Source organism: Myotis myotis, unplaced genomic scaffold (assembly GCF_014108235.1).
Source record: "Myotis myotis isolate mMyoMyo1 unplaced genomic scaffold, mMyoMyo1.p scaffold_m19_p_1, whole genome shotgun sequence".
NCBI lineage: Eukaryota > Metazoa > Chordata > Mammalia > Chiroptera > Vespertilionidae > Myotis > Myotis myotis.
The window spans coordinates 15995564-16022487 of record NW_023416313.1 but is presented as its reverse complement, the minus strand read 5'-3'; the positions used below and the strand labels follow the sequence as shown (position 1 = coordinate 16022487).

At 36.7% G+C, this 26924-nt stretch overlaps 1 protein-coding gene across 8 annotated transcripts in view; it reads right to left on the bottom strand.

The window, feature by feature from the left end:
* Nucleotides 1-26924, bottom strand: part of STIM2 (stromal interaction molecule 2) — a 145326-nt gene that overhangs the window by 35514 nt on the left and 82888 nt on the right. For 6 of the 8 annotated variants that reach the window (XM_036330789.1, XM_036330799.1, XM_036330735.1 and 3 more), the window contains exon 3: nucleotides 21659-21773. In XM_036330789.1, the coding sequence (XP_036186682.1) occupies nucleotides 21659-21773 (115 nt within the window). Of the gene's footprint in view, nucleotides 1-21658; nucleotides 21774-23414; nucleotides 23489-25194; nucleotides 25294-26924 lie in introns of all 8 variants that reach the window. The other 2 variants (XM_036330757.1, XM_036330766.1) reach the window with 2 other exon arrangements.

Genomic DNA, 26924 nt, shown 5'->3' with positions numbered 1-26924 from the left:
TACATTTTACTAATTTTATTTCATCTCTGACACTTCTATTATAGAGAAAAGGCAAATAGCAATATTAAAATATTTCCTCTAATTCCATGTGCACGAATTCCATGCACCAGGCCACTAGTTTGATATAAGATTTTACATTTTATTATACACTTGCACATATTTTTTCATTTAATCCCCCACAAACCACATTTGAGTGATAGCTGTTACTTCTATAGTCTATACAGAGAAACTTGCTCAAGGGAGGCCAAGTAATCACACACGTGATCACACATGTCTAGCAGCTGGGACAGCTAGAATTTGAACTCTAATCCTCTGATTAGAAGTTCACTGCCAATATGGGTGGCTCCTGGTTTGGAACAATAACTCACTGTTTAACTCTAAAACTTGAAATATATTTTCTCTTAGAAACAAATCTTTCAGACATATAGGAATACTAATAACACAATAATCAAGCATTATATATGAGCAATCTGTCACAGGTAATTGCATTAATGGATCCAGGATTCCACTAGACACTTCAAGTACATATTGTGGACTACTGAAGATCCAGAGGTAGTAACAGTAACTCAACGGAGCTATGACAGTTCTTCATCATGGGGGTGACTCCTACGACTTACAAAAGGGGCTCTAACAGACTGAAGGGCAAGGAGATTCAGGGCTGGGGCAGAGCTCAGGGGAGAGTGGGGACAGAATGGGGAACATAACCAAGCCTCCAGGAGATGAGGGTGAGAGGATATAGGGTGTGTATGGGCAGCACCTGTTTAGGGATTTCCATAGGAACAGAGGCAAGGTGAGGAGTCTCCTTCTCATCTCTCCCTTGCTATCAACAGGGCTGATTGTACCACAGGAAATGATGTTGCTGATTCTGCACCAAAATTGTCTCCCTTTTTTCCCCTTCCTACTTGCTACTGACAGAACCACTACCATATAATTATTTTGGATGTTTAAAAAGATAAAAAATGATAACTGAGCCTAAGAGAAGAATGCTTTTAGATAGCAGTAGCTTCAGTAGAAATGGGAGAATGAAGAGACAGTAAGGGCTAGAAATAGCCAGCACCAGAGAGGTAAGGAACCTGGCATTCCTGTGGACACCCAACTGAAGCAGCCTTCTGAAAAAGACATGAGTCATATAGGTACACGCTACAAACTAGGTTAGAAGTAGGAGGAAGCGATCTCTCCCTCCCCTTAATTTGTCTAGTACCTACTATTTCTACCAAATGTCTTATCATATGTCCTGAATTATTTTGTAACTATTTGCTTCATTATATCTTATGTTTGTCTTATATTATATACTAGAGGCCCTTTGCACGAATTTGTGCACCAGTGGGGTCCCTCGGCCTGGCCCGTGGGATCAGGCCAAAACTGGCTCTCCGACATCCCCTGAGGATGTGAGAGGGCGCAGGCCAGGCCAAGGGGCCCCACCAGTGGACAATTGGGGCTGGGGAGAGACGCGGGAGGTTGGCCAGGCAAGGAGGGACCGCAGGAGGGGCTCCAGGGCATGTCCAGCCTGTCTATCTCAGTCTCTATCTGTCAGACCCCAGCAGCAAGCTAACCTACCCATCAGAGCATCTGCCACCTGGTGGTCAGCGCATGTCATAGTAACTGGTTGACTGGTCGACTGTCTGCCCCCTGATGGTCATTGTACATCAAGCAACTGGTTGAACAGCGTTAGCATATCATTAGCATATTACCCTTGATTGGTTGAATGGACGACCAGACGACTGGACAACTGAACAGTTAGCATATTAGGCTTTTATTATATAGGATTGTAAACTTCCATAACAGGCATCATGTAGCCCAGCAGAGAGTTGCTGTATATTAGCTGAAGGTACTAGTATAACTGACAGAGAAGAACCTGTGTTTTGTTTTGTTTTTATTTATTTATTTATTTATTTTATTTTATTTTTTTTAAATATATTTTATTGATTTTTTACAGAGAGGAAGGGAGAGAGACAGAGAGTCAGAAACATCGATGAGAGAGAAACATCGATCAGCTGCCTCCTGCACATCCCCCACTGGGGAAGTGCCTGCAACCCAGGTACATGCCCTTGACCGGAATCGAACCTGGGACCCTTCAGTCCGCAGGCCGACGCTCTATCCGCTGAGCCAAACCGGCTTTGGCTTGTTTTGTTTTTAATTGTCTTCTTCCTCTCCCATAGTTGTGTGAAAGACAGACTATAGTATTTTCATATTATCTCATTTCAGAGCAGCACTGGGAAAACCTTGACTCCCAAACAGGATCACAGAGACCTACATAACATAACGGAGGTTAGAAGGTGCCAGTTTATAGCCATGTGTTTGACAGTAGGATGAGGTAAGAATTTCTGCGTGCTTCCAGTCCAACCCTGCCTGCAGCAAATGTGAATACACAAATCAGTGTGAAAGATAAATGTCAAAAAACTGAAATATCCATATTTACTTGCTCCTCTCATCTATAAAAGGCAATCTTATAAAACCAATGCACCCAGTGCACTTAGCCATATATTTGTATTAAGTTACAGGCCTAAAAATACAAAAAGGCTTAGTGAAGAACTACCATATAAGTTTTCATCTGTTATCATTAATATATACATACATGCTATCCTAAAAACCTTCAAAGATGATTTGTGAATCACCTACATACTGTAGGGAAAAATTAATTTCTAGTTATAAAGTATTAGTGTGCATGTAGAAATATGTTAATAATAGTGGTAGCTAATATTTTATGAATACTTGAAAATTTCCAGTAACTATGCAAAATGCTTTTCATGAATTATCTCATTAAACTCTTTCAACACCCTATGAAGTTGGTTTTAGCAATAATATTATAATCTTGGTTTACCGATCAGGCAGCCAAAGCTCAGAGAGTATGAGTAACTTGTTTGAATTCACACACCAAGTAAGTTTTGGAGATAGGATTCAAAACTATGTCTGCTGGCTTCAAAGCTCCAAGTCAACCACTAAGCTCCTCCTCCTGTCCTTCCCCAGTATGCTGAGAAAATTTCCAAGTAAAGCCACGCTCACCATCAGTCATGGCAAACCTTGGATATATTAAACACACCACTACACTTACTCTGCATTTCATTTCTTAATAGCTCTCCTACTAGTTTTTAAAAACTGTTATAGTTATAAATTTATTATAAAAAACATTTGTGGTGTTGTTCTTAATGTTAAGAAAGTCCCTGGTATAACTAATATATTTTAGAGAAATCAACTTCTGACATCATAATACAGTACTATATACTAGTACTTAAATACAGTATATTTAAATACACACTACTTTCTATTAAGGCCTGAAAGCATCTTATAAGTATCAAAGGTTTGGTAAGAGGATCATGGAGGAGAAATAATAAACATTATTAATGAAAGTAACTATATTTAAAGTTGGCGATATAAAATGGTTATTGAAAAAAGTTCTATATTTTGAATTTTTTTAAAAAGGAGTTTGCTTTCTGGGTTTTTTATATTTTTATTTTTATTGATTTCAGGAAGAGAATGGGAGAGATAGAGAGACAGAAACATCTATGAGAGAGAAACATCAATCAGCTGAGTCCTGCATGCACCTACTGGAACCTGCAACCCAGGCATATGCCCTGACCAGGAATCAAACCTGTGACCTCTTGGTGCATGGGACAACGCCAAATCCACTGACCCATATTGGCTGGGCTAAAAGTCTATATTTTGAAGCTTCTCTGATATAAAAGCTAAAAACCATACACAGTTTTAAAAATATTTGAATTATTGGCATGTTTATAAGAAGTACTGTATTCTAAAATATGAGTACACAGTAATATTCACTTTTCCAAATTCAATTTCAACTGAGAATTCCAAGTCATATAAAAGCCTTAGAAGTTCTCTGTACAGTGACAGACATACTGATCACAGGAAAATGCTATTAACTTAAGGTTCAATATAACAGGACTTTGATAAAAAGTAACTTGAATTAAATCTAATATAAACATAAAAAATAACTGATGAACAAAAACAGATCCAGAGACAAAGAAGCATCGATCAGACTGTCAAACCTCAGAGGGAAGGCAGGGGAGGGCAGGGGGAAGGGGAGAGATCAACCAAAGGACTTGTGTGCATGAATATAAGCATAATTAATGGACACAGACACTGGGGGGGGGGGGTGAGAGCATGAGCGAGGAGGTGTGAGGGGGTAATGGGAGGATAAGGACACATATGTAATACCTTAATCAATAAAGAAAAAGAATAACTTTTTAACATATGAAGAGGAAAAGTTTAAAGTCTTTCACATTTCATCTCAGCTCAGTTTATAGATGTGTGTGTCACTTGTGAGTGAGACTTTCCTGCTCAGCTGCTCAGCAGTCAGGACAGGCTTATCTTTAGAACAGTGCAGAATGTGAGCGCCTCATCTACCCACGGGTCAGTAGAGCATGTCTTTGTACCATGGACGAAATTCCTGCAACGTGCTAAATTTGGACACCTAAAAGGCACAGTCTGAATTTGGGAAGTTGTACCAAAGAGAAATACACTTTCTTTCATGAGCTCCTTACCGTTTAGCATGCAAGAATTACATGAAACTTTTAGGCAAACTAGGTCAATGTCTTGAACATTCAGAACTTAAAATTATCAGGGTTTTCTCCTCCCAATAGTGGTACAATGGTCACTAGGGAAAGGCATTACTACTTTTTATGTTGTAAACTGCAATCTTATTAAACAGAGTGTGCTATCAACACCTTGCTTCATGAAGATGGTGAGAGATAATAATACAGGCATATCTTAAAAACAGAAACTGGAGAAACAATGAGTCTCAAAACTATATGGCTGCTCTGAAGATTAGCAAAATGTATTGGAAATGACTCTCAGGAATGTAAAAGTGCTCTACAAGTGTAAATTTATAATCATAATAAATAAATAAATATAAAATAAGAAATTTTTGTAATTAAATAAATTCAATGAATACACTTTTTTTTTTTTTACAAATGATTCAACAAAACTAAAACCAGTGAACACAATGGCCATACTGGAACTAAATGTTTAATCCAGTTTTCTATACTATCTCATTATGCTGTCATTGAAGATATCTCCTTATGGACAGAGTAGCTGAATCTCTAGTTATTCATTCTTTCATTTTAGACTTGTCCCTCAGCTTCCTCTTCTTTAAAACAAACAAAACAACCTCCGCCCCCCCGCCCCCCCCCCCCCACACACACACAAATCTAAAAACCACTAAGCTGAGAATAGAAAGAACATTTCACATCAAACAAACTTAAGTTCTTTAAGGGCTGACAATACTTCTTATTCATTTCTATATCCCCAACATGCTATACAATGACAAAAATACAGCAGGCACTAAAAAAATGTGGAATGGCAGCTATGTCTTAGGAACTCAATTAATACTGATGGATGAATGAATGGATGACAAAATAATCCCACTAACCAAGGCTGCTAAAAAAAAAAAATGCCACTTTCATTCACTCTCTTTAGTGGCATTTCTAAAGAAATAAACTCTTTCAGAAATATGACTAAGCTTCACAAAAATGAGAGGATGCTGGTTTTCAAAAAATATGTTTAACAAAAAAATTCTACTTGTAAATTATAACTTACAGATGTTTCCTTTACTTTTCTACTATTAAAATTATCAAAAATCCTCAATATATTTTTCTCTTGCAATTTAAAAGTTTCTTAAAAAGATTTTCTATGCAAGTAACTAGGGATTCTTTCATTCTGCAAATATTTATTGAGTACATGGTAATTACTACTGGGTAATAAATAAAATAAATGGAAGACATCAGTTAAGGAATCACTGCCAAGACTAGCAGAAAGCTCAATGTAAAAAAAAACATGTATTGATCTTAAGAGGGAGTTCAACAAAAAATGAACGCAAAGCCCAGTTAACAAATATTTTCTAACGGGTATAGAAGGCCAGCTAAGAATTGAGCTTTCACACCTGTTGTCACACAGTCTCCGGGTAGGAAGAGAATACATTCCGAGCTTGTTAATGCTAGTTTCTTCTAAAATAGAAGGAAAAAAATCACCAATTCCAATGGTAGAAGCATTTTTAGGGCGTTTTACTCAGAAAATTTCTGTGTGATCTGCAACTTTTTCTACTACAATTAACATTTTAAAATCTAACAGTTCACAAATACTATTATATTTACTTGGTATATAGCATTTTCCAACTCAGACTTCCTATATACAGTACTGCTTAAACTAATTATTATTAATGCCAAAGCAACTTTCAGGAAAACTTCGCTTGTTTTGTGAGTACTGACACAATGGTTAAGACAGTAAAATATTAAATAGCCTCCCCACTCACAGGGGACTGCTATCAATAGCTACAGTTATATGAGGAAAGGAAAATGTGAATAATGTGCTTCAGTAGTAAAACTCAATTCATAAAACTAGACTCATTAACCCAATGACACTATGAAGTGTTCACTCAGACTTTCTAAAGTTTTTCCAATTTTCAAATTCATTTCAAAACCCGGGTCAGTGTGGCTCAGTTGGATGAGCGTCGCCCCATGCTCCAGGAGGTCGCTGGTTGATTCCTAGTTAGGGCACATGGCCAGGTTGCTGGCTCAATCCCTGGTAGAGGGCATGCAGGAGGCAGCCAATTGAAGTTTCTCTCTCATCAATGTTTCTCCATCTACCTTCCCCCCTCTCTCTAAAACCAATAAAAACAGAAAACAACAAAACCTTTTAATTGACCAGCAACTGCCAGGTACCATATCAGGATGAGAAGATAGGCTAGTGATGGCCAGAATCTACATAATGGAGACCCTGGGGTGGTGACTCTGTGAAGCCAGAGGTCCATACAAGTCAGTCTCCTGAATGATGTAATATCCCAATAGGGTCAGGAGACTAGCTGTATGCAAGGGGCCTGAGCAGATAAGAAAATATATTGAAGGTAACAGAGCTAGGTTTTCAGTCAGTGAAAGGAGTTAGAAATAGGGAAAGAGGTTAAGTTAGAATTAATTCAGGAGTGTTGGTATCAGTGTGAACTCATAACTTTTAATATATAGAGAGAAATAAATATAAGGGCATATGTTTCTTAACTCTGTCCATTGAGAGAGCCTGAAACAAAAATACCTCCTAGCAGTGAGCACACCTAGTACACAAACACTGGTTTCTAAATATCATCTCAACTAAAAGTAACCAGGAATCCTTGGAGAAATGGTTGTTTCCAGGGCTAGGGCTGAGAAATAACAAAATGAGCCTGGTACATCCTTTTGTGCTAGAAAGTAAGAAAGGGTTTAAAAAATGATGGAGACATTCATATAAAAGAATACGGAAGCCAGTTTGAAATACTTCTCACTAGCAAATTTGGGATAATTTAAGCTTCCAAATAATGATAACGAATTATAACCCACTGAATAAAATAGGAAAAAAGAAATACAGGAGCCCACACTGATATAAATAAATAAATGCAGAAGATCAAGCTTCAGAATAATCATAAGACTTGAGATGCACTATTTCTCCAATTTCTGTTTTCAAGATATGTTTTTGTAACCCCCCACCATCTTCACAGGACCAGGTGTTGATAATATACTCTATTTAAATCTCTTCCTTAAGCAGCAAGGATGGACCGGCTTCCGGCACAAATTAATAAATAGAATGATAGAATTTGAAAAATTGCAATCTGGCAACCATCAGAGTAATAATTTAGGTAAGAAACATCAATGGATGTTAAAACTAGTGGGTAAAATTATATGAGAACTGTGATTTTACAAAGTCTCCAAGTTTCTCTTCACACACAAAAAATTTATTAATTACAAAGGTGGGGATAAAGTATCTTTATAGATATAGAAATGTAGCAGATAGTATCTTAAAATCAAGTAATTGAAGGTAACACCTCCAGTAACAATGACATCATGTGCCACTCAAAAGAATGTAATGAAAAGAATTATTTCTGCAACAGTCCATTCCAAAATGCATGGCCTGGATCTAAGTATACGAAAACATCGAACAAATCGTAATTTAGTTACAATCTACAAAACTATAGACTGAAAATTAGTGACCAAAAACATGCAAGTCCAGGAAATACTAAGAAACTGTTCTGAATTTAAAAAAACTACAGAGCCAGACAACTGGGTATGATGCATACTCCTGGATCCTTTGGCTATAAAGGTCATTATTGGGCAAATGGCAAAATTGGAATGAGGGCCTCTGGACAAAGTGTGTTCTGGTCTTGCAACTTTTCACTAAATCTGAAATTCAATTAAGAGATTAAAATTTAAAAGAAATCTTGTAATTCTTTTTTAATTATGAGGTAGAGAGTTCTAATAATTGCTAGCCTCTCTATTACTTTGTAGCTTGTGGTTTTCTTCATAAAAGTAAGGTAATCTTTCAATAGCGGACACCAGGCCTTATTAGCTGTCAAGTACTGTTCTAAATTTTATATATTCATTAACTTATTTAATCCTAAAACCATCCTCTATGGTGGGTACTATTATTAGCTACATTTTATAGATGGGGGAGTTCAGGACAGAGAGATGAAGGTACTTGCTCAAGGCCACAAATCTAATAAGTGTTTTGTAGAGACTTGAATCCAGGCAGTTAGTCAAGCTCTATAAACATTTTGGGATACTGTCTCTCTAGGAAAGGATAACCATACTTTGGGGTTTCTCAATATATCAGTGTCTAAAAGATGAGAGGCCTCAGTGATTATGAAGTCTCAGATCCCATAAAAAGTTTACTTGTTCAATATTCACATAGCACCAGCTTAAAAAATTGTAAGATTTCACAATATTGGAAAGCTTCTAGTATTAGGACGCATATCTAGTAAAGAACTAATAAACTACTATAAATATATTTATGATACATTTTGAAAACTAGACTTTAAAGGAAACCCAATTCTTCTATTGACTTTGGTTGCATTCTTTTAGAATAATCTAAAATGCTAGTAGTCTTTTTTAGAAATGTGGTGATTATACTGGTTTAAAATACTAAAACATTATTACTTCTCTAGGCTGGAGTTGAAATAACCTGTTTCATATTTGTTTTGTCTTTTCTAATTGTCTATTTGGTAATTCCAAGTTCTACTCCATTGTATTGATTTGTTCTCTTGCAAGTGACTTATTTCCCAGATCCAAAAGTGCTTTCCCTTTTGTTTTTTTCTTCAGGCCCCCACTGTGCCAATGAGGAAGAAAGTAATTCTGCTCACTTTGGAGTAACAGTGGTGGAGACAAACCAACAAGTTACTAACAAATAATTAAATTCAGAGTTCTTATTGAATTATAAATTGCTATTTCTTATATATGTTTTCCATACAAACAAAATATTTTGTAGTAAGTAATGATTATTTATTTTAATTGGAAGTGTTGACAAACCTAAATCAATAAAAATGATCTAACTCCTGACCAACCAATTCATTTGCAATATAAACAAATGCTTATATTCTAGAAGACAAATACTATAGCCATTTATAGTCTATACATACTTTCAGTCTACACAAATGCTATAATGTATTGTAGCAATTTGGCATATCAGAGAATTCTGCTCCTTGTTTCCTATTAATAGGATTTTATTTTATTAAAATATTACATATTTATATATAAACACATTGTAAAATCTTCCATCTTTCAGAAAATAAAAAATCAAAGATACTGATACTAATATCAAATTAATTTAAAAAAATACTACCCAAATTTTTCATTAAAAATATAGAAAAGACAGCATATCTATAAGATTACCATATCTTAAGGTAGGCTAAGTCACAAAAAAGTATTGCTTTTTGTAGAATTGGTAACAGCAAGATATTACCTACATCTTATAAGTCAATAAAACTTTTTGTCATTTCATAAAGGCATATCCTCCTAGACAATTTTCTTAATTCCTTTATAAACTTTATACTTATTGGTTCTCTGTTGTTATATTTGTTCTTTTTCACTATGGCCTTACTTGGCAAAAATTCATGAATAACTCAAATGACAAGAACTGCAAGACAACGTGAAGACACAGCACTGCATAAACCTTCCACATTATCAAGCATACAGTAAAGTGTACCCACAGCTGGGGAGAGTATTTCGTATTCTTACATATTAGTTAATTGTGATGAACACTATTTGTCTTTGGGTGTATTAATCATCTTATTCACAAGATTTCCAAACTAAGAGTAGACAGTGCCTAGTTTTTAACACTTCAAATTCCATTTTCTGCTCCTCTAGGGATACTTTTAAAAATACTTGTGCTCCTCTTACACAGGATAGACATGTCTGGTGATCCTAGGTGAATGCAGTCAGGTTCAGGTTTTCACCTTGTCAAAGTAAAAATGCCGTGCAGTAGTGAAAATCCGTACTAGTTAGGAAGATTTTGGAAAGAGGTGAGGTAGCACAAAATTTACTGATATAGTTTCCAGTGTTGAGGGTTATATTAACTTATTTCATTAAAATACCAATATGGGATTTAATAAGACATCTATATTTGGAAAATGATATATTCGGTTATCATAAAATTCAGAGTGGGACCAAAAGAAGTCCATGAGAAATCCATTTCTAGTCCAGAGTTTTTCACTGCAGGTGTCAAGAACATACCAGATTTTTCTGAAGGAATAGCTATGTGTTATATCATGTGACCATGCTACCAGACCCCACAAACCCACCTCTCGATCCAAAATAGCCTTTGAAGCTTTTCTTCTAGCTACTAACCTCAAAATCTCCTTTTTCATGCTCATCTGTTATGGCTGTTTGTCTGCTAGGTGCCTATTCTCCTCTCCGTCATCTGAGACAAAGCTCATGATCGCCAGTGAGAGGAGGCGGGGAATGAAGTAATCACAGAACTCCATTCTGGGGTCACAGTGACAGGTCTTGGTATAGCCACATAACCTAAGCCAGTTACTTCCTGCATTTTTTCTAACTAGAGCAGGCAGGGAAGACTCCCTCTTTCTCTTTGGTATGATCTTGGGAAAACATAACCCTAAAACTTCCAATAGTCACAGTGCTAGTCTCTAGGAAATGCAGTAAAAAATAAATTAAAATCAAAATCCAGAAACAGAGAGAGAAACAGATAACCAGAGTAGATTCAGCCCCTGACTACACACCTACACCATCCCACTAAATAAGGGTAGTTTTTAAATTAAGAGAGTTTGATTTTCTCAACGGGGCCATTCCATTAATATCTAAACACATTGTAAAATCTTCCATCTTTCAGAAAATAAAATCTTCCTTCACACTAAATTTATCTTTAGATATCACAGCTCCATTTCTCTTCTCTGTCTTTTGAAAGTCAACAATATTTACTGTCTTCACTTCCTCTTCAATCCACCTCAACCGGACTTTCACTTCCACCACTACAGTGCAACTGCTTTAGCAAAAACCTTAACTTGTACTTTGCTAATCCTATGGTGAGGTCGCTGTCATCTCATGTGAATTTCCTGAGCTATTGATACTGACTGTTCCCTCTTTCTTAAAACATGTCCTTCATATGCTATCAGGACCCTACATATCTAACTGGTTCCCCTCATATCTAATTGTTCGTTTATTCTTCCCTCTTTTCTGGCTTCCTCTCTGCTTCTTGACCTTTCAGCACTAAGTCCTTCACTTGTTTGCATCATGATCTCAATATTTTTCAACCTTTTTTCATTATTGACACCCCCCATTGAGCCTGTTCAGACTTTTTTTTCCTCATTACTTCCATTTCCAAGACATTTTAATACTACAGGTGCATAACACCTAGGAACCATCCTAATTCTTACCCCCACACCCCTATCAACTTCCTGAATCCAACCTAACAGCAAATCCTATCAGTTATTCCTTCAAACTATATCATAAATCAGACCTCTCTGCTACCTCCCTCTCACCTGGACACGGCAAGAGCCTCAACAGGCTTCCAACTCCACTCTTGTCCATCTTCCTCAAGAGCCTAATATCCATACAGTAACTACAATAATCTTTTCCACAGATAAATCACAACACTATGTTGCTCAAAACTCTTAAATGGAGCTAGACTTGCAATATACTTGCATTATACTTACAACAAATCCCAAACTCTTTAATAGGCCTGAATGATCCTATGACATCTAGCCCTGCCTCTGTACATCTCACTGATCCATTTGTCTCCGACCATCCTCCCCACCACCACCCTGCTCCAATCCCTTATAACCTTCAATCTATACTGGCTTTCTTACAGTCCCCCAAATACTTGGAGGTCATGCTAGACTTAAGAATTTTAGCCTACCTGATCCCTAACCCTGGAATATACTTCACCCAGACATTTCCTTGGCTCATTCTCATCACCCAGATCTATAACCAAATAGCATTTCTTCAGGGAGTTATTCCTTAATTACATTAAATAGACCTCACCCTACCTGGTCACTGACTATGTGTTAGCCTGCTTACTTTTATCATATCACTAATCTGTTCCAGCAGTCATGTGAGTGTATATATATATACATCTACCTGCACACATATAAACTGTTCACTGTCTCCCTAAAAGAGTGTTAACTTCATGAGGGTAGGCTATCTATTTTGCTCAAAGTTCTATCTCCAAAATTCAGAACAATGCCTTTCTCACAGGAAGAACTAAATAAAGGTTTGATGATTTAACAAATGAATGGAGTGAGTGAGTCTGACCTTCATCACTTGTAATTAATCAAATAATTGATGATAGAGTACATTTACAATAAATTTCCCATTATTTGAGATAATCTGAGTCTATCTTTTGCCACTAAAAAAAAAAATCTTACTAAAACAAACAACTTTAAAATAAAGCTCTGTAATTAAAAAAAGAAAAAGAAGACATAATATACTGTCATTTCAAGCCACCCAACAAAGCATTTGAACAATCAGTTATGCACAGGAATTTATTAAGCATTTAGTTCTGTGATAAATTCAGCCTTCAGTATTAACACAGTATAGGTACCATTAAAAACTGGAGTGAGTACTTTTTTGGGCATTCCTGAAAATCATTCAAAAAATATAGACACAGTCCTAAAACATGTATCTACTAACTTAAAACTCAACCTTCCTTTTTCAAACGCTTCCAATTATACATCTAAAAGAGAATGCAGTCTAATGTCATGGCCAGATTCATGCAATTGAGCATGCTCATTAAAAACAGATAAGAGAAATTTAGACAATTACCAAAGCAGATCAATCTCCAACTATCTCACACTGCAATCTGGGATGTGCTTACCTTTGCTAAGGTCACAGGCTCTGGATCAGTGGGTATGCAGCTAGTACACAGAAACCTATTATTATTCATGGTAGTAGAGCTGTAGCACTATCATTAAAATTCTGCCACAAAATATTTGATACTGGTCAAAACATGGAAAATAATGATGTTAGAATTCTACATTTTTACAATATATAAATTCAGAAACCAAACAAATACATAAGTACATTTAAAAGGTAGGGAATTTCTTGGGCCTTGTTCTCTAATTATTCACCCTCCCATTTCCCCTTTTGTGAGCTCACCTCCATCTCTTAAAAAAAAGTTCCAGACATTGTTTTAAAAGAATTGAATTCTTCATAAGAAACAAATTCTATGAAGGATTTGAAAATGGTTAGCGACATGCCTATAAGTCAGTGCCATCGAGTAACAAGGAATTATTCTATCAACAAGGGTTTTTTTGCCTGTATTAGCTTAAATTCCTTTTAATCTATTTTCAATCCACAAACAAACACAATTATCCATGAAAAAATAAATGCAGACATTAAATGGAAAGATGTAATAAGATGTAATCCCCATTACCAACTCTTATACATAGTGTTAGTACTTTTTGAACAAAGTACTGGCTGAATTAGCCCTGGCCAGTGTGGCTCAGTTGGTTGTCATCCCATGCACAGAGAAGTAGTTGGTTCTATTCCCGGTGGGTTCAATTCCTGGTCAGGGCACAATTAATCCTAGCAAATCAGTAATATGCAATGACCCTATAGTTCCGAGAGTCAAGTGGCCTGAAGTAAAAGAGTGAGAGTGTCAGCAATCAAAGAGAAATAGAAGACAACTACTATAACAAAAACAAAAACAAGTTAGCCCTAAATGAACAGATCTGAAATGAAGGGAACAGTGATAGAAACGCTAACATAGGATGAAGATTAAGAAAGATTAGAAACTTATTGTGCTCTGAACTCATTTAGACAATGTTATAACAAAAACAAAGCTGTTTAAAAGAAATCAAAGACAACCTATATAATAAAGAGGCAATATGCAAATTGACTGTCACACCATCACAAGCTGGCTGCCTACAACCAGGCTGACAAAGGGGTTAGTGAGTGACAACCGAATGACTGAACTAGCAGACTGCATGAGGCAACCAGGCCGGCAGGGAGGTTAGTGAGGGACAACCAAACGACTGAACAAGCAGGGTGTGTGGGGCGACCAGGCCGGCAGGAGGATTAGTGAGGGATGACCAAACGACTGAACAGCAGGCTGCATGGGGTGACCAGGGCGGCTGGGGGGGGGGTGTGTGACCAGGACAGCAGGGGGGCAGTTGGGGATAACCAGGCCAGCAGGGGGGGCAGTAAGAGGCGACCAGGCTGGCATGGGGGGCAGTTAGGGGCAACCAGGCCGGCAGGGGGGGCAGTTGAGAGTTATTAGGCTGGCAGGGGGGGACAGTGAGGGGCAACCAGGCCGGCATCAGGGGGCAGTTAGGGGCGACCAGGCCGGCGGGGTGAGGGGGGGCAGTTAGGGAAGATAAGGCCAGCACGTAGAGGTAGTGAGGAGCAATCAGGCCAGCAGTTAGGGGCGACCAGGCAGGCAGGCAGGTGAGTGATTAGGAGCCAGCGGTCCAGGATTGTGAGAGAGATGTCTTACTAATGGCTTCGGGCCTAAACCAGCAGTTGGACATCCCCCGAGGGGTCCTGGATTGGAGAGGGTGCAGGCTGGGCTAAGGGGGACCCCCCCCCCATGCACAAATTTCGTGCACCAGGCCTCAACTACTTTATATAAAACACAGAAATGAATTCTGATCAATACAGAACAGTGTTTTGCAAACTGATCAAGTAATCTGCACACCAATCAAGTAACATTTACACTACTCTTTAGGGGAAAAAAAAACCCATGTTAAGCCCAAGATATCCCCAGTTTTTCAAAAGTTCACATTACACCACTCTATTTTTATGAAAGATCTAGAACAGTACCTGTTCATCGATAAGAAATATGAAGAAGATTTTTACTTTTATGAAAAAGGGTAAAAAACTAAACAGTATTTGGTGTTTGGCAGCCAACTGTCAGAGAGTCACCTTGAGCAGCAAGACTGGCACCGCTATCCCCTTTCACACACATAATAAATACTGCTAACCAACAATTTCCACAGTATATATATCCTTCTCTGCTACTGAGATCAGACATAGATCAAGCTTCCTTAAAGCAGTGCTCCAGGTCAGTGGTCGGCAAACTGCGGCTCGTGAGCCACATGCAGCTCTTTGGCCTCTTGAGTGTGGCCACGAAGTTTCAATCACACTGTACGTGTGCACCTGCACGTGGTATTTTGTGGAAGAGCCACACTCAAGGGGCCGCAGTTTGCTGACCACTGCTCTAGGTAACCACTATCAACTGGTAGCATTGGCATATGAGTGTAATCTTACGTGCCACTTTGGAGCAGCTCAACAGGCTGAAGCATCAAGGCTCACTAGTCTGGTCTCCCTCTCTGACTGACCCCATTTCCTACTATTCCTCAACTCAGATGCCTCTTTTAGCAACGTCACTCTCAAATATTCCCAACTTGTTCGCATTTGTCTTACAAGAACATTAGTAAATAAGAAATAGTCATTGAGTACTTGCTATGTTCTAGGCACTGTTTAAGCAATTTACATGTACAAATTCATTTCACCTCAACAATTTGATGTGATAGATGACTTTTATCCCCATTTAACAGATGATGAAATTAAGACACATAAAAGTTAAACACATATTAATGGCAAAAGGCAAAATTATAAAATATTCATTTATTCTTATTTCACATATACTAACTCTGACTACTAGTATAATAGTACCACTTACCTAGTATTTAATCAAACCTTCTTCTGTTGTTACTTTAACATTTCACCTGTGATACTAACAATAATATAAGTCCCTTGAGGAGAAAGGTATTATCTTATACTTTCTTGTATCCTACCACAGTTGAATGTTACACATATTGTAAATATGAATATAAATATTGTGTTGTTGGACCCTAGCATGTTTCGCTCAGTGGATGGAGCATCGACCTGCAGACTGAAGGGCCCCGGGTTTGATTCCAGTCGCGGGCACATGCCCGGGTTGCAGGCTCGGTTCCCAGTGTGGGGTGTGCAGGAGGCAGCCAATTGATGGTTCTCTCATTGATGTTTCTATCTCTTTCTCTCCCTTCCTCTCTGAAATCAATAGAAATATTTAAAATAAAAAATATATATATATATATGTATATATATATATTGTTGGTGATATAAAGATAATGTCACCTTATTATTTGCAAGGCCTACATTTTTAGTTCCTCTTCTGATAATGCTAAACAATATTTACTCACCCTTTTGCTTTTGTTTTCATTCCAGTCTCACTGTAACCAATAGGATACATCAGAAAAAGCTGGTACATTTTATCAACATTTAAAGATCTCTTTACACTTTCACTCCCAGGAGAAAATCCTTATAAATATTAAGGATATCCTATATAATAAAAGCCTAATATGCTAAGTGTCCGGTCGACCGGTCGGCCATTCAACCAATTAAAGCGTAGCATTCTAATGATATGCTAAGGCCGCTCAACTGCTCACTATGACGTGCACTGACCACCAGGGGGGAGACAGTCAACCAGTTGACCAGTCGCTATGATGTGCACTGACCACCAGGGGGCAGACGCTCTGACCAGTAGGTTAGATTGCTGCGGGGGTTCAGCCAATCGGGACTGAGTGAGACAGGCCAGACATGCCCTGGAGCCCTCCTGCACTGCCTCCCCAGCTGGACAACCTCCCTCATCCCTCCCCAGATCCAGTCATGCACCAGTGGGGTCCCTCGGCCTGGCCTGCACCTTCTCACAATCTGGGACTCCTCAGGGGATGTCGGAGAGCTGGTTTCGGCCCAATCCCGCAGGCCAGGCCGAGGGACCCCACTGGTGCACAAATTCATGCACGGGGCCTCTAGTATATAAATAAAATGTTTATAAATCCTCCTTACTTATAGAGATTTACCATACATGGTCAGGAACTTTTTTCTTTTATATTTCCTTTTGTGTAACATGTACATTTTTGTTTTCTTAAACAGAAGAAAACCGTCATTTCTGTCTGTCTGGACTTGACAACAGTCATTAGTAAGTGTCTACCTCTCACTTCTCTCAGACGATTTCAGTTCCTTTAAATTTCTAATAAAAAATATTAAATCTTCTGCAAAATTTCAAAATACCTATTCAATTTGTAAAGCCCCAAGTTACACAGTGACCTTAGGTAAGGTAAGACCCATGCTGAACAGGATGGAAAGATTACCTCACGGTTGACACATGTTATAATATTTAACCCAATGAGTTACCTTTTTAAAAACAGTACATTACTTAATCAGGTTTTTATCCACCATGATCCTTAAATCTTACACATAACCAATAATTTTCCATCTACATTTTCCTTTATTGGGTAACTGGCTACTATTTAATTGTATTCAGCAATTCTAACAACATATCCAGTTTATAAAAATATGTCTAAAATCTAATACTCATTTTTAAAAGGCTTTCATTGGCACTGGACTATTATCATGTGCAAACTGACCAAGTATTCTCTACAGAAGGCCACTGCCCCTGCCCCGCCCCGCCCCCCCCCCCCCCCAAAAAAAGTGCACTCTGGTCACACTGAAATTTTTCTATGTGAAATTAGGATCAATTTCTATGCAACACACTTTTAATTTTCGTCAGTTGACAACATTCCATAAAGATCTTGGGTACCTTTCACCCTTCAGAAAATTACATATTATAATGGCAAGTATTTAGCCTAACAGACCTGTTCATTTTATTAGTAAGTATTATGGAACTGAATCAAAAACCTTCCAAAACTTTAAATACAGCTGAATATTTCAGTTATTCAGCTTTACCATAAAGATAAGTAAACATTTACTGCCTACCAGGTATTGCCAGGCACTTTTACTACATTATTCATTCATATCACACAAGAATTGCATTTTATAAGTGAATTTTATAATGTGCCCAATGTCTTAATGTTCATAAAGAGAAGGGCCAGGAGTTACATTTGAAGAACTTGAAAGCACACATACTTCCTATAGCCTGCCACCTCCATTTCCACTTCTAGTAAATTTTCAGGTAACTGAAGGAGTCATGTGGGGGCTACCATTTGTGGTCTACCTCGTTATCCCCTTCTAGAACTCCTGGTCAACTCTCACAGCCTATTCCAAACACAATTTTCAGAGAGTTAATTACTCCTTTCATTGAGCTATCTCTATATCCTACACTTGTTTCTATTATTGTACATATCACATATATTGTAATTATTTGTGTACTTTGTCTTTCCTACTTAGCTCTTCACTCCTTACATTCCAGACACTGTTTAACTCATCTTTAATATCCAGGCTCCAATGCCAGCTCACCACACAATAGATATACCTATTCTACTGGTGCTTCTCTAACATGAATTAGCTTATGTGTAACTGGTAAATAGGGATCATGTCAATATAATATATGTCACATCATTTCATATGTGACTGTTCCTCACATGTTATCATTTTACACTGCCAAGTAGCAGCAAAAGGATCCAAAGCTTACAGAATGCCAACACAGCAAACTATGAACTTAATATCCTCTTACCACTCCCTTCTTCCTTTAAGCTCAATTTGGCCACAGGTTCTGCTCAGTTTTCATCTTCTGGCACTTCGCCTTCATCTTCATAATTTAGTAACCTCAACTCTACCTAAAACCTCCTCCCATTAAGTTATCTTTACTTATTTTTTTAAATAAAGTCCAATACCTACTATAGTATTTATTGATTAGAAAGTTAACAAATCTTTTCACCTGTGCTAGTATTTTTATTAGTAGTGTTAGTGCTCTGGTTACAAAGTTGCATAGGTTTTGAGTATGCTTCAACCCATTATTTCCCATAAACTCTGCAATTTTGAAGTTCGTAATTTTGCAAGATATATGTTTTTCAGGAGTTCATACATTTCATTTTGGCAGAAATGCCTGAACTCAAATGATGTTTGATACACTGAATATTTGATGAACCTAACTACTGACTATCTAATGATCAGCATTACACATTCATCTATTCATCAAGTGTTTACTAAATATTAAAGTAAATAAGACACTGCTGTAGGCATTAGAGATACAACAATGATGTGCAAAGTATAATTCTGTATGTGTGTGTATGCATGTGTGTGTGTGTGCACGCATATGTATATTTGTATTCATATTGAACTAAATAACCTTGAATTGCATATTATTGCTATAGGTACATTCTAATTTCTATATAAGCAGTTTTCAAAACTTTTCACAATAATCATTTTTTGTTTCCCAAAAGAACTCTTTATACAGAAACAAAATACACCAAATAAAAGCAGAATTCTACACATTTGGCATGTCCTATTCCTGAGATACTCCAGGAAAACTGGGGCTTGTCAGGCTATGATTTAAAAACAGTGAGTGATCTAGCAACAATGCCCTGCCTTTACATGACCCCTTTAATACAAAAAGAGAGTCTGACATGGGTTGAGAATATGAATTAGGTCACTCTTAAGCTTCTGTGGAGGTTTATTTCACTCAACTGACTCCTCTATCTTTCATGAAACTATTTTAGTAGGAGCCCTGAGACAACTCCGCCTACGCCCTAATCCCCTAAAAATATTATGTAAAAGATGGGCTTCAGAGAAAAGGAAGCAAGGAAAGATAAGTTAGGACAAGTCTTTGGAGACTTAGAGGAAAGTCTTCTCATCATAATGGTGAAATCTTAAGGGTGGAAATTAAGGTGAAAACCTAGGAAAAATGAGACTTTTCAACTTGAAAAGGCCTTAAGTTTAAAAAAGAAAAATAACAAACATTCTCATAGATCGCAAAAGATCTCACCAAACTCACCAGGGCAGGAAACCCAAATCGGGTTTAAGGACAGAGTTCCCTTGGATTTAGGACACATTAATAAATAAAATAAACAAAGACCCCGCTGGCTTATATTCTTGGGGACAGGGGAGAGAGAGAAAGGAGACAAACATAATGAATAAGTTAATTATGTAATATATTAGAAGGTGATACACATTATGGGAAAGGAAAGTGTGACGCTGAGTAACAGGAATCAAGATAGCTAAATAGAGTGGTCAGGGTGGGCCTCAAGAGAGAATAGCCCTGATAGGCTTTAATGAAAGTGGTAATGGAGTTAGCCATGAGGGTGTCTGCATTCCTGCAGTTGCAGAATAGCAAGGAGTCCAGCAAGGATAAAGCTCAGTGAGTGAGGAAGATGGACAGGACAGAGAGGGAAGAGAGGTAACAGGGTGGCAGTGGAGGGAAGATCATGTAGAGGCTTATAAGGTCTTTGTAAAGATTTTGGCTTTTACTCTGAGTCACTGAAGGGTATTGAACAGATCTGACTTATATTTCCAATAGGTTACTCTACTAAATGAAAAATAGACTGTAGCAGAAGACAAGTATATGCAGGGAGACCATTAAGGGGCTACTGCAATTACTCAGGCAAGAGATGGGGGCGGAACCAGGTGGTAGCATAGCAAGTTATGAGAAATGGCCAAATCCTTTTTCCTTCTTTCAATGGTTAAGGGCATTCCATTCAACTTATCACATACCTAATACCTAAAATACACTAGTAGCAATAATGGATATCCAATTCCTTTAGTAATATCTACATATTACTATATTTCCTGGTAAGTCTTACTGAGTTTCATACCATTTAGCACTTTCCCCTATAAAATGTATATTCATTTATTCCTATTCTTACTCAAGTTCATATTACTTAAAAGTGATATGGGGAGGGGATATGGAGAGACAGATTTCTGAAGTCTGTGTATCGTTTATTTAAACTGGTGGTGTTTTTTACCTTCTTTCTTTTTCTTCTTCCCAGTATATTGCAAAACACACCTCTTTTAAACCATTTACATTAATAAAAATATTGAGCATTGGTGGAATAACTTTCTGTATTTTGCCCATTTCTAAATGTTACCACTGACAGTCTAGCAAATTTTATTACTTTTCTATATTCCTACTTGGTAATCTGTCCTAGATTCCTTTTAATTTCACATCATTATTCAAACTTACAGAGAAAAACATATGCTACAACATAATTATTTGACTTTGGTAAAAGAACAGAAACATTAGACATTTTGGTTGACTATTACTAAAAAAAAAAAAAGCTTAATGGACTTTTTAAAATATTTTAATAGCTTCCTAGTATTAGGGATCAAGTTAAGGTTTTAAGTCATATACTTCTCCTGCCCTAAACAATTACTGTCCATAAATAAGCTTGAGAACTTATGAGTAGAAAAAGAAATAAAATATAAATTATACAACGTTAGCATGAAAATATTAGGAAACTCCATTAAGGGTATATTTAAGGAAAAACTTATAAGTTCTATGCCTTCTAAAGACCTTAGAAACTGTTCTCCATAACTAAAAAGAAAAGTTTGGGATCCATGTTTACTTGATAAAATAATTATTTACTAAAATATAAGTATCCTCAGAGAAATATCCTCACAGAAATGTTACACTGATTTTTTTTTTGTAAGATTATATGCAATTAGTGAGTTAACAATGGCTAAGCAGGGCAGAAGAGCAGGTAAGGAATCTAGATCACTAAAAACAGTCTTACCTTCTGATGTTTTCCATCGTTTCCATAAATCCTCAACAGTTATATGTTTATCTTCTCTGTGCAGATGGCTGTGTTTTTTAGTAGCATCTTTATATTTCATATCTTCTCTGATAAACTATAAAAGAGAAAACATATACTTAAATTCACCATTTTAGTCTCTACAATGGAGAAAAAAAAGTTTGAAATCCAGTGGGTAGTGATTATCAGATAATAACTGATATACATTTTTTGGTATTTTATATTCACATTATTCATAGATGCTTATGTAATTTACTTAATGAAATGCCTTCTATTACTAATCATGACAACAGCAGCAGCAGTAAAAGTACTTATTTCAGGTTCATTATTTGCCAGGAACTATTCTACATTATTTAATAAATATGTCTACATACCTATCATAAAACATACACACAGTTATTTAACTTCATGACAGATCTATTATGTGTGCCCAATTTATAGATGAGAAAACCAAGGCTCAAAGAAGTTAATTATTTTGTCCAAGGTTGAGAAAAGTAATAAAAAGCAAAGATGAGATTCCAACCCAAACAATTTGGTTGTGTTCAACACCATAATATCCTGCCTCAATATTATACATTTTTACCAACTACTTAGTGTTTCAAGAGATATTAAATACTAATCTCAATCACTGCACCAAATTTCTATATTCTCTTACCTTTTAACACATTGTATGCGGGGAAACGTATTTATACGTTTTATGTATTTATACGTTCTACCAGTGTAGTAGAGCACGGGACATGTATTAATACGTTTTTTATAGACTAGCGGTAGAATGCGGGTAATGTATAAATATGTAAACTAAAGTTATCGCAATTTTACAGAACGTTGCCATTTGCGCAAAAAATTAGCAAAAATGGCCCGCGCCACCTGTTAGCGCGCGATAAAAACTACCCGCAAACAATGTGTTAAGCTATTACTTACACTAATAAAAGAGAAACATGCAAATTAACCATCACTCCATCACTCGCCATTCCGCTACACCCACCAGCCAATCAGAGCGACTATGCAAATTAACCAAACAAAGATGGTGGTTAATTTGCATACACAGGCGCGGAGTGAAGACTGAAGACGACTGAAGATGCCAGCGGCCATGGAGCTGGAGCGAGCAGGAGGCTTGGGTTGCTCCCAGTGATGGAGGAAGCCAAGCTTCCCGCTCACCCTGGGCTCTGCTCAAGGAGGGGCTGGGGGCCTGGGTCGCCAAGGGAGAAGCCAAGCCTCACTGCTGTGGCTAGACCAAAGGCCTGGGTCCCGGGTGCCAGAGGAAAACCGGAGCCGGCAGCCAGGCGAAGGAAGGCCTATTGCACAAATCTTCGTGCAACAGGCCACTAGTTAGAGAGAGAAAGCACTAAAAACCTTTTTGTTGAAAACCAACCTGTTGTACATTACTTATTATATAAAAATTTTTAATTGCTCCCCATTGTCTGCCAAATAAAAAGCAAACTCCTTTTTATGGCTTACATACCATTACCAATCCTGTTCCTGACAATCTTTTAGGCCTTATCTCTTGACACTTTTCCCATATAAACTCACTAATCAAATTACATGAAACTAATAGTTTTTCCCCCAATTATTATGCTTTTTATACTTCAACATTTCTTATTTGTATTGTTTTGGTATTGATTTACTTGGTCTTTTTATTTATTTTCTTCTGATTCCAAAAATATACAATCATACAAAAGATTAATTCAGAAATCCACAATGCAGAAAGTGAAAATCCCCAAGGGCATATTTTTCTCACTTTTCGCATGCTGACATTGAGCATCACCTTTACACAAAAGACCAACTTTTGCTGTTGAGTAGAGTTGTTCTCTACTGAAACAAAAAAGACAGTTTTAATAGCTGTATAATATTGAGCAAATCATTTCACTTTTCTGAGCTTTAATACTTTAGGTGCAAAAATGAAGAAGCAAGCTTTTAGGATCAACAACACTATTCCACGGTGGTAAGTCATTAAACTGATACCAATCTATAGTATACACCAGCGGTTCTCAACCTGTGGGTCGCAACCCCTTTGGGGGTCGAACGACCCTTTCACAGGGGTCGCCTAAGACCATCGGAAAACACATATATAATTACATATTGTTTTTGTGATTAATCATTATGCTTTAATTATGTTCAATTTGTAACAATGAAAATACATCCTGCATATCAGATATTTACATTACGATTCATAACAGTAGCAAAATTACAGTTATGAAGTAGCAACAAAAATAATTTTATGGTTGGGGGTCACCACAACATGAGGAACTGTATTAAAGGGTCACAGCATTAGGAAGGTTGAGAACCACTAGTATAGACAGAAATGGAAAATAGCCATTTAGAACCTTTATAGCAATCTGACAATGTTTTCAAAGCATCTGACCTAAGCATGTGATAAATGTACTTACTATGCATGCCTTATGCATAATGAATTAAAAATGAAAAATCTGGTCCTTCGCCATAGGTAATTGGGAAGTACTAACCTAAAAGGTCTATTCTAGTCCTTATATATTCTGTTGTTTAAAATAATTCCTTACTCTGTTTCTAAATGCCACTTTAAATGCTATTTTTAAACAGTCCTGCCTCATTACCGCAATTCCTTTTGTCTATTTCTATTCCTATTTTCTATTTCTCTTTTCCCACCCATCCCTCCTCCTCTTCCTAACTGATATCTGCAGAATCTAGTTCATATACCTAAAGAAGTCACTTCCACTGAGATACTCAGACACTGCCCCTATCTTTAACAGAGTCAGAAAGAAATTCTAGATTTAACAAAGTTAGAGAGAAATTCTAGAGAGAAATTCTAGATTAAAAACCATAACTGACAGAACGGGGTAGGAAGCCTGCTTTGGAAATGGCCCAGTCTGTTGAAATAAATGGCAGCTGTTTCATTTAAAACAACAACAAACGTCTTGGGAAATTCTTCTCACCACATGAACACAAAGAAGCCAGAAGTAGAGTTTGTGGCATAGGATCAATATATTTCAGAAAAATAAAGCTAATTTCCATATACAGACTAGATGCAGCATTCTAGTAACTTGAACTCTAAGGAAGCCCAGAATAAGTGTATAGCTATCAGCCAAAATATACACTTAATAAAAGAATGCAAAAAAATTTTTTTAAGCTTATGATAGCATCTAAAGCTCATTAGGTGTAAAAGAACTACCTAGCTCCTAAGGAAGTTGGGTGAAAACCAAAAAACACACTGAATTATATTTTCTGGAATTACCATTTAAAAATGAATATACAGAGTGGTGAAAAAACAGGTTTACAGTTGTTCATATGGAAAATAATACAATAATTAATAAATAATGATAAAGGAATAAAATCCTGAGTTTTATGTACTTACAACTGTAAATCTACTTTTGTCTGCTCCGAATACTTGTTTTAAAATATAAGCCCAAGATAATGCAATTCACAACAAACCATATAAAAGTATATCTCTTAAACGTATCTTCAACATTTTTATCATAAAATATGATTTGAAAATAGTAAAATTAAAATTACTTTACATTGAAACTAAGTTGGAAAATGTTTACCTGAACCTAATACACTAGAAATCATCTGCTTCCATTAAACCTTCTTCCCAAAATCCTACAGAAGAGTAGACCATTCTAAGCAGACTTTTCAAAAACTCCCTAGAAAACAGCAAATTTTAGAAATGAGACAGGCTACTAGAAAAATTTTAAGAACAGCCATCAATAACTGAAAATGCATGACAAATTACAAGTACTTCTTATTCACTGAAATAGTGAATTATGAAATAGGAATTATGAAATAGACCCTTAAATTCCATGAAGCAAATCTTCAAATAATGTACAACAAATAATGTAGATTCTTGGGAAGCATATCCAATTATGCAAACCTACTATAGGAAAACCTGAATTGACAATAGAAATAAAAGCGTGCTCAATAAATAATGACTATTGAATATTCTTTTCAAAAACATTCACACAGATAATTCTTTGAAATAAATTATTCTAGTGCCATTATAGAAATTACATACTCAAATCCAGGAAGGTAGTTTTTAAAAAATTAACCAATTTCTTGTACCTATTATTTTGTATTTTATATTTGTATTTGTGCTGTTATTTTTTGTTACATTTATTTTGTTTATATTTTATTTTATGTTATCTTACTTGTATTTTGTATTTGTGCTATTATTTTTATGACACTGCTTTAATATTATCTGATACATGTTAGTAAAGTAAGTCCTTGCTTAACATCATCAATAGGTTCTGTGACTTTAAACAAAATGATGTATAATGAAACCAATTTTACCACAGGCTAATTGGTATAGACAAGAGTTAGGTTCCTATGGCATCTCATCAACATTTTGACAAACTGAGGTTGAATGAAATGACATGACTCAAGGACCTGCTGTATAGGCATATTTTGGGGCTGTTTCCCTGAGAACCTACCAACATTAGTGTAAATCCCTGAAAGTATCCAGTCACCCCTTCCTCGCTTGATCACCCACTGCCACAGCTATCTGATCAAAGGACAGACACTTGACCCAAAAGAAGACAATCCAGAGCCTAAGCAGGATAGCAGGATTCTCTCTCACAGGACACTATAATTCAAACCATGAAAGGGTCAGTTGGCCATGGCTCTGGGTTTTTAAGGTGATAAAGACCCTGGTATTGAAGGTGGCATTTTATGGACAATCAAGATGGGCCAGGTGATAAGGACAACAGAGGAAGCCAATATGCAGAAAGAGAAAGTAACAGAAGAGGACAAAGATGAGGAAAGAAAGCAAAAGAAATAGCACCAGAACTGCCTTGATTCTTGATGACCTTCCAGTTTCAGTCCCTCAGGATGCCTGGGCTACACAATTCTTGTCCTGATTTCCACGATATGACAATGATAAATCTGTTTCCCCTTTTATTTTTAAATACACAATTTTAAGACCTCAATACCTAGGAGAGGTGATTTATTATCCCAGTTAGGCACTCAAACTCTGCAGTCTGACAGACTATTCAAAATCTAACCATTACTTAAATCCTCTTTAGCCTCATATTTCTCCTTTGTACAATGAGAAAAATAAAACTGTCTATTTCATATGGTTATGAAGATTAATTTAAAAATGTATAATGCATAGAGGTGTTAGACAATAAAATTACATTAAATAAAACTATTTTGGTTGGTTTTTATATATTGATCTTGTTATTGCTATTGAAGTTTAAAGCCTGAGTCAATGAGTTTCACCCTGACTATATTGGTAGGCTTAATGAACATTTGGGAAACATCAGACATTTATAAAGATAAG